The sequence below is a fragment of the Myodes glareolus genome, chromosome 16, assembly GCF_982192425.1.
Source record: "Myodes glareolus chromosome 16, mMyoGla1.1, whole genome shotgun sequence".
Lineage (NCBI taxonomy): Eukaryota > Metazoa > Chordata > Mammalia > Rodentia > Cricetidae > Myodes > Myodes glareolus.
This window is the reverse complement of record NC_142041.1, coordinates 73,125,001-73,138,195: the sequence shown is the minus strand read 5'-3', so window position 1 is coordinate 73,138,195 and position 13,195 is coordinate 73,125,001. Positions and strand designations below refer to the sequence as shown.

General features: G+C 35.4%; 1 protein-coding gene across 2 annotated transcripts; it reads right to left on the bottom strand.

The window, feature by feature from the left end:
* Positions 1-2,749: 2,749 nt before the first annotated feature.
* LOC125391085 (solute carrier family 7 member 12-like) lies at positions 2,750-12,935 on the bottom strand. Of its 2 annotated transcripts, XM_048420385.3 has the most exons (4): positions 12,163-12,935; positions 8,335-8,466; positions 5,844-6,205; positions 2,750-3,509 (listed from the first exon to the last, which is right to left on the bottom strand). In XM_048420385.3, the coding sequence occupies exons 1-4, from the start codon at positions 12,827-12,829 to the stop codon at positions 3,264-3,266; spliced, it is 1,407 nt and encodes a 468-aa protein (XP_048276342.3). In that variant the 5' UTR covers positions 12,830-12,935; the 3' UTR covers positions 2,750-3,263. The 2 variants fall into 2 exon arrangements, with proteins under 2 accessions (XP_048276342.3, XP_085533521.2); XM_085677395.2 differs by lacking the exon at positions 8,335-8,466.
* Positions 12,936-13,195: the final 260 nt, after the last annotated feature.

The following is a 13,195-nucleotide window of genomic DNA, read 5'->3' as shown; positions in this document are numbered from 1 at the left end:
GAATAGAAGACCCAGATACTAACCCTCAAACCTATGAACACCTAATTTTTGACAAGGGAGCTAAAGGTATACAATGGAAGAAGGAAAGCGTCTTTAACAAATGGTGCTGGCATAACTGGATGTCAACCTGTAGAAGAATGAAAATAGATCCATATCTGTCACCATGCACAAAACTCAAGTCCAAATGGATTAAAGACATCAACATTAATCCATCCACTTTGAACCTGATAGAAGAGAAAGTGGGAAGTAGTCTACAAGATATATCTTGGGGTACTCTAACCAAGGATATGAAAGACCTATTTGACAAGAACTTTAAGCCTTTGAAAAGAGAAATTGAGGAGGATACCAGAAAATGGAAAGACCTCCCCTGCTCTTGGATTGGGAGAATCAACATAGTAAAAATGGCAATTCTACCAAAAGCAATCTATAGATTCAATGCAATCCCCATCAAAATCCCATCAAACTTCTTCACAGACCTTGAGAGAGCAATAATCAAGTTTATATGGAAAAACAAAAAACCCAGGATAGCCAAAACAATGTTGTACAATAAAGGAACTTCAGGAGGCATTACCATCCCTGACTTCAAACTCTATTACAGAGTTACAGTATTGAAAACAGCTTGGTATTGGCATAAGAACAGAGAAATCGACCTTTGGAATCGAATAGAAGACCCGGATATTAACCCACAAATCTATGAGCACCTAACTTTTGACAAGGGAGCTAAAGGTATACAATGGAAGAAGGAAAGCATCTTTAACAAATGGTGCTGGCATAACTGGATGTCAACCAGTAGAAGAATGAAAATAGATCCATATCTGTCACCATGCACAAAACTCAGGTCCAAATGGATTAAAGACATCAACATTAATCCATCCACTTTGAACCTGATAGAAGAGAAAGTGGGAAGTAGTCTACAAGATATAGGCACAGGAGGCCTCTTCCTAAGTAGGACCCCAGTAGCACAGACAATAAGAGAAACAATGAATAAATGGGACCTACTGAAACTGAGAAGCTTCTGTAAAGCAAAGGACACTGTCAGTAAGACAAAAAGGCTGCCTTCTGACTGGGAGAAGATCTTCACCAACCCCTCATCAGACAAAGGTCTGATCTCCAGAATATACAAAGAACTCAAGAAACTAGACACTAAAACTCTAATTAACCCAATTAAAAAATGGGGTACTGATCTGAACAGAGAATTCACAACAGATGAACTTCGAATGGCCAGAAGACACTTAAGGTCATGCTCAACCTCCTTAGCGATCAGGGAAATGCAAATCAAAACCACTTTGAGATACCATCTTACACCTGTCAGAATAGCTAAAGTTAAAAACACCAATGATAGCCTATGCTGGAGAGGATGTGGGGTGAGGGGAACACTCATCCATTGTTGGTGGGAATGCAAACTCGTGCAGCCACTGTGGAAATCAGTGTGGCGGTTTCTCAGGAAACTGGGAGTCAACCTCCCTCAGGACCCAGCAATTCCACTCTTGGGAATATACGCTAGAGATTCCCTAACATACTACAAAAGCATTTGTTCAACTATGTTCATAGCAGCACTATTTGTGATAGCCAGAACCTGGAAACAGCCTAGGTGCCCCTCAATAGAAGAATGGTTAAAAAAGGTATGGAACATATATACATTAGAGTTTTACTCATCGGTAAAAAACAATGACATCTTGACTTTTGCATGCAAATGGATGGAAATAGAAAACGCTTTTCTGAGTGAGGTAAGCCAGACCCAAAAAGAGGAACACGGTATGTATTCACTCATAAGTGGATTCTAACCATAATTAAAGGTCTTTGAGCCTATTATTCATGATCCTAGAGAAGCTAAATAAGAAGATGAACCTGATGAAGATTATTTAGCTATTCGCCAGGAGGTAGGAAATAGTCAAGAGTCCCAGGTAACCTCGGGTGCATGGGGGGGGGTGGATGGGAGGGTTGTTGGAAGGGGAGAGGGTTAGAGAGAAGGGAGTAGGGGAGAAATGGGGTAAGCTCGGTTGACCGGGATGGGGGAGGAGGGAGGAAGGATGAATATGGGATCAGGCAAGAATATATTTAACTAAGGGAGTCATTTTAGGGTTTACAGGAGACTTGATTATATATGGGATCCCAGGTCCAAGGAGAGATTCCCAGATTGTTCTCTGGACAGAGGAGAGGGTGCCTGAACCGGCCTTGGCCCATAACCATGCTGATGAATATTTTGCTTATCACCATAGATTCTTCATCTGGCGATGGATGGCGGTACAGACGGAGACCCACATTGGAGCACTGGACTGAGCCCCCCAAGGTCCAAAGAGGAGCAGAAGGACGAAGAAAATGAAAAAGGAAATAAGGACTGCGAGGGATGCTATCACCCACTGATACAAGGGAACTGATCTAATGAGAGTTTACCAAGGCCAGTTGGACTGCGACTGAACGAGGATGTGATCCAACCAGATTCTCTCAATGTGGCCGGATTCTCTGAATGTGGCTGGCCCGGAGTCTTTCTGAAAAGCCATTGACAATGACACTGGGACTTGTTTCCTCTGCATATACTGGATTTTGGGGATCCAGTCTGTTTGGAAACTCACCTTCCTGGACCTGGAGGGAGGGGGGAGGAACTCGGACTTCCCACAGGGCAGGAAACCCTGACTGCTCTTAGGGATGAAGGGGGAGGAGGAGAGGGAGTGGGGGGAGTGGGAGGGTGTTGGGAAGAGGGGCGTAAATGGAAACTTTTATAATTTAATAAAATTACTTTAAAAAAGTATTTCTCTTTAATTTTTATTTACTTTTTATTTTGGGGGGAGTCTTAAGGATGGGGAAGGAGATAAAAAAGGAAAGGGTAGTGAGTGTGATCAGGGTACAAGGTGTCAATTTTCCAAGGAATCAATAAAAATAATACGGTAAAATAGCAGGGTAAATGTGATATTTTTATATATCTACATTGTATATTAAGATCAAACTAGTATTAATATTCAAATATTGTAAACATTACAATTTATGATTTATGTGTAGTAATAATAATTATTATTTATGGAGTATATTGTGAAACTCCAGTGGATGTTAACTCATAGTAATTAACATTTTGATATCATTTAATTTTGTGCTTAGAATCTTTAAGTTCCTGTTTTTCTTTTCACAAAAATCTATTCAGCTCAGAGAGTAACTTTGTGTCATCCAGTTTTGTGGTTTGTGGGAGATGGATATTTCTGTAATGAATGATTATACACAATATAATAATTCATGAAGTTAGTATATTTTACTTTTTATGTACTTTTGTACTAGTGAATAAAAATGTTATCTCTATCTTCAGGTGGGGAAACATTAAATAGCAATTGCAAATAGCAAGTGATTTTATCAAAAAACCCAGAATGTTGCTTAAGGTGAATATGAAACCAGTAACATAGAAATCCACTTAAAATAAAGATGACTTGGTAAATAAGCTCCATTGTGGGAGTCTTAATCATTGGTAAGACAAGTAGAAACAAAGAGGAAGACATCGACCCAAATAGAAACGGTAGCCACACCTAAAGGTAAAAAGAAATTCAATATTAGTGATGAATTTATTTTCAGATGTGTATATTTTATATAGTTGAAGAAGACTCATGAAGTGTTGTAGAAGTAAAAGAGTATGGGAGCAATCATGTCCTGAAATATTACAGCTACAGCTTAAGTTTTATAACATATTGAAGTTTGCTTGCAGACACAGCAATTGAAACTGTTGCTAACAACTGTATTTTTACTACAAATCCTACAAATTTTTCATGCTTCATAAAACTATGGTTTTAGTTCACTAAAATCAGTGTTTTTTTTAGGAGTAGTTGTACAGCACTATTTTAAAAAACATACTCCTCATAAACAAATTTAGTCATAGTATTTTATTATTAGCTATTAAGACTTCCAATTTGGGGAATAAGGGATTGATTAATTGATGTAACACATAACCCATCTTCAAAATGGTGTGGACTAATCTATCCTGAAGCATCATGAAATAATAAAATATGAGAAATACAATAGTCATAGAAATCTTGTTTGAAACATGAGCCTTAGTTATTTATCCCTTCCATAATTATTCATAGAATAACACTGATATAAAACTTACTGTGTCATTTATTTAGGATACATAAAGAAGTGTCCTGTCTAGAAACTTAACCATCAATATTCAGTTTTATACCTTGGGACAGCTAATGAATCTCTCACTCATAACGTTGATCTCTAAAATCATTATGATAATTGTATGTTTTATATTTGAGGATACTGTGTTTCACAATAATTTTATATTTAATTTCTCATTTTACTATGAGGCTAGTAATATTGTAAAATAAGACTGGTCATCATATCTCTTAACAACCCAGATATTTAATGACTAAAACAAAGGAGGCACTCACTACACATTAATTCTTAATAAATTCATGACTAAATTAAAAGATAACACCATTCAACATTTTTAACATGAAGAAGATATTTGAGGCAGATACAAGTGTAAAATGTAAAATAAATTAGTTTTTCTTAAAGTAAGTATAGTGTACAAATCTATACAAGATTTACTTAATAATTAGTATCTATATGGCCCAAGGGAAAACAAATGAATCTGTGTCCTCAAGAGTCAGTCTGGGAATTTAAATTCAAAGAATAATATTCAAGTCATATTGTAGTGACTGATATGTAGGAATGAAACTTAGGATTATTAGTTCACTTCATCTTTAAATATATGAGTATCGAAAATTACTTACTTTGACTAGGCTTATAACTTAATTAAATCATAATGACTATCAGAACTAATTGGATTCATATTATTCCATGATAAGCCTTGTATTATATAAGGATAAGATTGATGGAAAGAAGAAAGGGAAATGAAAGAAGAAAGAAATACAGATCAATAAAATATCTGGTTGACAAAAACGCCAGTCATCAACTTTTGTGGATTCCAAAAGAATCCACCAAATGTATTGTAGAGGCCCAATTATTTCTATGCCAAGATCAGAAAAAGGAAATAATCTTACAATGTGTTCTTTACAAAACAACATCTTTATCATATTCAGAAATAAAGTTATGATTTCAGAACCCCTTTTCTAGTGTGCTTAGTGTCAGACCTCCAATTATTTTGTATGGAGGGTTGTTAAAAAACACATGCCAGCTCTTTGGGATACATCAGTTCATGTCCACATCTTGTTTACTGGACACTGTTGTCAGTAGAATTTTTTAAAGTAAGAGCTTAATTCAGTGACATTAGATGGTTTACATAGTTTACCTCCCACTTGTCACCTCATGTTAGCGGCAAGTGTATGTTGACATCTATCTTGTTCTGTCCACTAGACTCTGTCTGCTCTAGGGATGCATCTACCTACAGGATAAGGCACTTTCGGGACTATTTCTTGGGTTCTGCTCTTATGATTCAACGTTAAAACACTTTACCTGGCTGATGTTCTAATTTAAAACGTACTGTGTGCATTAATGTTATAAGTGTTAATAGAGATTCCATCATTGTAATTAAATTAAAATGCTTAACATTACTGAACTAATACCCTGCGAAACCTATAAAATGATGATATAGGTACATAATTTACACTGCATTGTTAGCTAAGGAGACAGTGTTGTGTATGATCTATATTTTACTACACTCTAATAATTATTGTATAGTGCAAGAATTATAGAAAATGAAGTTTATCCTCATATAAGGAACTCGTGCTGAGCTTTTACATAATAAAGAAAGCAGAATGGTTGATCCATGTACCCAAAATGGAGCCCTGAAGTAGATGTTTTGAAGATTGGTATCACAACTGGTTAGAAGCACTTACACAGTGGAAACAATATTGTTCATATAAAATAAAGAGAAATTTAAAACTAGAGTTTTGATTTACCTTGTAAGGTCTGTGTAGATGGGGCTCCTGGTGCCTTAGTTTAAGCAAAGCTATCATATTTAGCTCACTTAAAACTAAGGTTGACAACATCAAATATTTTATTAAGTTGACTAATCTTGAAGGTATTACTGCAATAGAAGAAAAAATGATGATCTTTGTCACAGCTACAACTGGACAATGGTAGTTGTTAAGCATAGAGAAGATGAAAGGCAGCTGTCCTTCTTGACTTGCAGAGTAAAAAAATCTTGATGCTGAAAGTATTCCACAGGCAGTGCTGTTTAACATTGAAATTGAGACCGCAAAAGAAATGATCCATTGCATGGAAGGGAAGACTCTGTCCATCCATGTGCCAGCAACAGAATCTATAAAAATTAAACAGAAAGTCAAAATGCAAAATTCAATTTCACAGCAATTACAATTCATTTCTACATAAAAATATGTCTGTGATGCTACTTCATTGAGACAGGGTCTTTTACTTCATTAAATGACTCTGCTCTGCTCTTGCAATTTGATTTGACAAGACAAGATCTTCTAAGGTGACTGCTTGTCAGCTATGAGCCTCCTTTTTTGGAGTATATCATGGTTCTTGCTCTTCTTGAATTCTATAATACCTATCTTATGTATGAAAGACCTAAGCATTTTCAGCAAGCTCATCAGAGAATGCAGCCATATTTGTTTGGGAGCCATGATAAGACATAGAATTGTCTTTAAATCCTAATTTTCCTGTGCTCAGATACTTCATGGTGAGATACTTTATGACATTTATACCAAAGCCATGTTTCTTCATTAAATCATCTTGTGTGACAGGCCTTTAAAACCTCACTTATCTTACAGCTGTCTTTTTTCAGCTAAAGAGCTCCCTGCATGTTATCCATTCATTCTTCCTCCTCCTCTGTTCCCGTTTTCTGGGGTTCTGATGTGTATCATGGTCCATGGCTCTCAAACTATCCATCTAGCTTCCTTGCTTTTTTTTTCTAATATCAAATTTTACCTGAATACAGTCATTGTACACACAAAGATAGCTTGGGATTTGCTTTTGCAAAGGACCAGAACTGTCTTCTAGGGTATAGTCCAGAGTTCTTGAGCAGCCTGAGGATAGCAGTCTTCTAATCTGCAACAGGCTACAGACATGTTCACAATTCCACAGAGAACAGATGTGCTCAGCTGGACCTATCCTATGCAGTCTGTCTCAAGGATTTTAAACTGAATACTTGGTTGACTTATGTCCAGAAATTCCTGGAGGTTTGTCAAGAACCAATAGTTAAGTGAAATAGTTATTCAAGTACTTATGACATGATTTAAAGATGGCACTATTTTTTAGTAGAGCAAAATAAATTCTTAAGTGGTATGCTTGATATAAGAAATATAAGAATATTCTAAGCCAGGTAGTTGTGGCACATGCCTTTAATCAAAGTACTTGGGATGTAGAGGCAGGTGGATCTCTGTGAATTTTAGGCCTGCCTGGTCTACAAAAGCAAGTTCCAGGACATGCTCCAAAGCTACAGAGAAACCTTGTCTTAAATAACCAAGCAAAAGAATATTCCAATATGCTATAAAATTAATACAAATCATGTTCTTAAGCATGTTTATAAACCATAGTTAAAATAAAGTCATAATAAAGTTAATTTATATCAGGTTAGTATTTTGCATGGGCCTTTGATGAGCTAGCTGTTTGACTACTTTATTTACATATCCAATAAAAGTGGTTAAGCACCTAAGATTTTTGTCTGTGTGTTCCAAAAGTCAAATGTTAACTTTTCTTTGTCTTGGACATTTCTGGTATAAAACTCAAAGAGTGCTTTCATCAGAAGTATCATTGATACCATCCTTGAGTGAAAGTCATTCCATTCCATTTCCAAATTTAAACTATTTTTAATGCTCTCCAAGACAAAATATATTTGTATTTCACAAAACATTTTGACTCAATGAGCACATCATTAGAGTCACTACTATTACAGACAGCAGATAGGCTTGTAATTGAGGCTGAGTCTATCCAGCTGTCATGGTAGACAGGCAGAGGAGAATGAATCTGTTCTGGGAATGACAAATTCTTTAGAGCATGATGTATCTGTGTGTAGGATAATTAAAATGTCATTCTGAGTAGGAAAGTCACATTGTTTCCTTTGTCTGTGTATATTTGCACATATACCTTAGTTTGTTACATGCATGAATACATTTGTGTGTGTGCGTGTGTTCATGTCCTTGGAAAATTGTGTGTGTACACACATATGTGAATGTGTGTGCATATATGCACCCAACATGAGTATGTGTATGTGTGACATGTGTGACTATATACAAACCCATTCTCTTGTGTATGTACAGGCTTGCACATATGTATAGGTATAGGTATGCATGCATACAGAAGTATGTGTGTGTATATACTTGTGTTTGTATGCACAAATGATGCTGTATGTGTGCATGTGTATGTGGGTACATCTGGGAGCCATGTGTGTATATGTGTATGTGTGTGTATTATTATATTTTTGCATACCTGAAGAGAGGATTTCCTGAGGTGACAAAACTGCCAGGTAGGATACATTAGTCAATATGTATAACACAGCCACCGTAGATATACCAGAAATCAGAGATTTTGGAATCGTTTCAGCAGGATTTTTTATTTCTCCTACAAAACAAGTTCATTACTATAAGAACTTTTCTTTGTTCAACTTGAATGTTTCTTTGTAAAAGAAATAGTCCAATATCTTTGCCTTTCCATTTACTTACTTTGATTCTGGTATTGTCCTACACATATTTTACCTGAAAGCTGGTATTTTCTAAAATCCTGCACTGAAAATAAAGGTAAGTTTGTGAAAATCACCCCTAGTCATATCATAGAAACAGAAGAATTGGTTCTACTACTGAAGAGTGAATAAAAGTACAGTAATGGTAGTTACATCATAATTAAATTTGAGTATTTGCTTTCTGTTGCTGAAATCCATACATTGATGGTTCAGATACCAATATCCAGCCCTGCAGAAGTCAGTCACCAGTCTAAACAAAGAAGAGTGGTGCTTGCTACTATATGCTCTCCCTCCAGTGTAAGAACTTAGATATATAGCAATAATTTTATTGACACATGACCAGTTAAATTTGTCACAGCACCATTGCACAATCCATAAAATTCAAAATCCATGAAGATCCATTAATCGTGTTATAAGCAATGTTAATATATGGCTAATATGATTGGGAACCCCATCCAGTAGGGCATTGTGATATAAATCTGTTTTTTCTATTCCTTGACTTCATGTGGCAAACCTTAGAATAAAATAATCGATTTATATCCAGTGGTGACAACAGAATGTGAAGGTGTCCTGGTGAAATGTGATGAAGCTGGTAAGGGAGGAAAGTTATGATCTAATTTTTCTGGATTGGCAGAATCCACATTCTATTTTGTTGTTTAGAGATAGGGTTTCTCTGTGTAAACTCATGGTCCTTGAACTTATTCTGTAGAATAGGCTTGCCTCACATTCACATATACCCACCACTGTAAGACAAAGAATGCAGGTATGTAACAATGCTCTCAGAATTTGGGTCCAGATCCAATTTCTTAGGTTTATAGAATATACAACAACATTTTCACTTCTGTTGTTATTGGTGGGTTAGATGTTGGGATATTTACTTAGTCGGCACTAAGGATCATGAGCAAGCAGAGTTACAGAAATGGAACAGATAAGGTGAGAATTGATCTGTTTCTATATGCTTTCCTAGACAATGGGAAGGGAGGGAGAGTTCAGCTTATGGGTGATTTATAGATGAAAAAATGATGTCCTATTCTTAACCAAAATTATAGAAAATGTTAACTCTTCTCATCTTTCTTATCGGAATGAATGTCAATGCTGAGATTCCTTTCTCCTTTTTTTTTAATTCGAGGACCCCAACCAATTGGATGATACCATTCACAGTTAATGTGAATCTTTCCATTCGATTAACCTAATCTATTTAAGTCTTCACAGATGTGTGTAGAGATTTGCCTCCTAGATAACTTCAGATCCTGTCAGTTAACAGTATTAATTACCATAATGATCAATATCGTATTCCTTAACATTGCTAGAATAGCAGTGCTCTTTAATTTTATGAAGATATCTACTTCTTAGGAATCACTTGGAAACCAAAGTATCTTTCTAGAGAATGGAGCAGGGAAAATCTAAAGGTATGACCAGAGCAGAGTTACATGAGAGTTACATGTGCTTCAATGGGAACCACATTGAAAACAGCACCCAGAAGGAAAAATCAGAGGAAAATAAGTGTAAAAAAAAATGAAAGCATAAAGTGTTCTAGGAAACATGTAGTTTTATTTTATTGAGTCAGAAATATATTTCGTAGGATTAAGAGAAAAATGGAAACCCAAAGTTTTATATATTGTTTAAAATTTCTTGAGATTTATTTTTATTTTATATGTATCAGTGTTTTGCTTGCATGTATATCTGTACTCCGTGTATATTCAGAGCCTGTGGAAGGCAATGTTTTGCTGTATGTATATCTGTGTGTCATGTGCATCCTCTGCCTGAGGGGGCTAGAAGAGGATGTCAGACCTCCAAACCTGAAGTTACAGTCAGCTGTGAGCCAACATGTAGATGATGGATATTGAGCATGGGTCCTCTGGAAGAGCAGCCAGTGCTCTCAACTGCTGAAGCGTTGCTCCAACCCCAAATCTTATTAGCATTTGATAAGTAATTATATGCAGCTTATGATGCACATTACATGGAATTATAAAAATTGAAAATAAAAGCTGTTTCTAATACATAATTGCAAATGGCAGTTTTAAAAAGGATCTACGTATCTATAGAAAATGTATATAGGAATAAAAAGACAAATTCCTTGGCAGTAAATACTTGGCAAAATGAAAACTTTTCATAATTTTAGTTATCTCTCTCTCTCTCCATGAGTGTGTGTGTTTGCTTGTGTGTGCATCTATGTGTGTATATACTTACACGTGCAACATTGGGATATTATCCCCTAAATTCAGAATTCTAGAGAAAGGAAGAAAGACAACTTTAGAAATGTTAGTAGAACTTAGAATGGTTGATAGTTGCATATAGCTCAAGTTTCTGAACGTAAAATATTACAAAATATGCAAATCTACTTTAAAAATTCCTTAAGAAATCTTCAGATGTTGACAAAAAATTAAAACTTGAACCAAAATCAAATCTGCAACTCAGAATCTTTCTCGTCAGTTTCCCTGAACAAGATGGAAAAGTCACAGTGAATGCAAAGTAGAACAAATATGAGACTTTAATATACAAGCAGAATACAGGCAATCTTCCGAGGAATTTCAATCTCAGTAATGAGAAGAGAAATAAATACTTCACAATCATACATTGGAGTCTAAATATCTTGATGGTTTGAGCTTGTTAAGTGCTGTCTCTGTACTATTTAGACTAATTACATTACAGCATGTGACAGGTAGTCAGTGAATAAGTTTATTAAATTATATTTGATTAGATGCATAAATCAAAAGAGCCAGATAAATATATGGGAAAAGAAGGACTCTAGAAAATTTTAATTCCTTAATTTTACATAATAGGACATGCCTCAGTGTAACAGAAATAAATTATAAACAGTGGGAGCCCTTACGTGACCAACAGCAAATAGTTGACTCAAAACAGTGAATTATTGTGCAATCTTTTATACTGGACTATTGTAGGTTGTAACACAGAGATCGATCATAAAAGAACAGATGAAAAAAGCACATGAAACAGTTCCTACACAATGGCACTAAGAGCATAAGATAGAATTCCAGAAAAATCAAAAATAATATCAAGATAAAGGGCATCTTTATATTGCAATAGGGAACTATGCACAAATTAAGCATCATAACTTTAGCAAAAAAATTAAAAAATTGAAATAAGCAAGGAAGTCCTTAGAAAGAAACACAAGAAATATTTTTTCTTGGTATTTTCCATCTTTCAATATCAAAACTAGACTTCATCAATAATGATAAAATAAAGAAAAAATTTCAATTGAAGTTGGTTCATCTTTTTCATTTGAAAATGAGTCTATTTGTGCACTTCTTACTTAATTAACTTCTGGAAAAATACCTCCAAATGTGGTTTCAAATGCAATGAAGTCTGAGAATATAGAAAATATTAATTTACTTTTGAAAACTTAAAATTCTAAATGAAAGAGAACCTGAGGAACATGTCATTTTATTCTATTCCATTTACCTGAAAAACAACATATGGAAGTTTAGTAATGAGTATATAATACAAAGAAAATTACATTTTATTACACAGCAAGAAAACAATCATTGTTATCATTCCACAAAAATCCTAAGCAAACTCTTTTGCAAGCTACCAGATATTTTCATGAATGAATTTACCTGCTATGGTAAACAGAAGTGATGATCCCGAATATGCAAAAGACCCTTGAAGAATTGCTTCTGCAATTTGTGAGGCATCAGGAAATTCAGCACCCAAAGCATTCTCAAACCTGGACACATTCTCTCTTTTCCCAATCACTAACAGCACAATCCCAGTTAGAGAAATGAAAAAAAGGACAGCCATCTTCATGAAACTACTGATAGTATTAAACCAAGACACTGTAGTCACCCCTCGAGCATTGAGAATTCCTAGTGACCACAAAACAGCCAAAGCCAGACATTTTTTTGGTAGCTCTGGAGCTGGGCACCCAGAATAGAAAGGTTGGATTAGACAATTTGCTATTAGTAAGCTTTGGGTACTTAGTCCCAAGTAATATCCAAACATACCAATCCAAACATTGAGGAAAGCAACAGAGGACCCAAGTGACCTTTTTAGGCAATAATAGGGTGCTGCACTCACAGGAAAAGTAGTTGCTAGCTCTGCAATACAGAGAGAATTCATCATTTTTAGCAGGGCAGCAGCGGCCCATATACTCAGGGAAACAGGGATGTTCTGTGAAGAATATTTCAAAACCCCTTGAGGAGACACAAAGATTCCTGCCCCTATCATGACACTAAATAAGAATATGTTTCCATGGAAAAATCCTATGGCCCTCAAGAGTCCCATGCTTTTCTATTTGTTTTTTTTTTCTCAAATCTTCCCAAATGAATTTAAAATCTTGTATGGACTGCCACCGCCACAGCTCCTCCAACTCATGCAAGACTCCCTAAAGCAAGATGTACTCTTAACTAAGCTTTATCACCTGCTTTATAAGATGTTTATTTTTGAGTTGTAAATAATTAACTTGTGAACTGTCCTCATGTTTTCTGACTTCTTCTTGAGACTACAGTAAATGTGTTTCATGTTAATAATTATTCTTTGTAATGTTGGAGATTGAGCCAAGGCTTTCATCCATGCTAAGCAAATGTTTTATTAATGCATCTCTAGTTCTGTTAAAAGTTTTTCAAAACACAAATGCCATTGATTAAATTA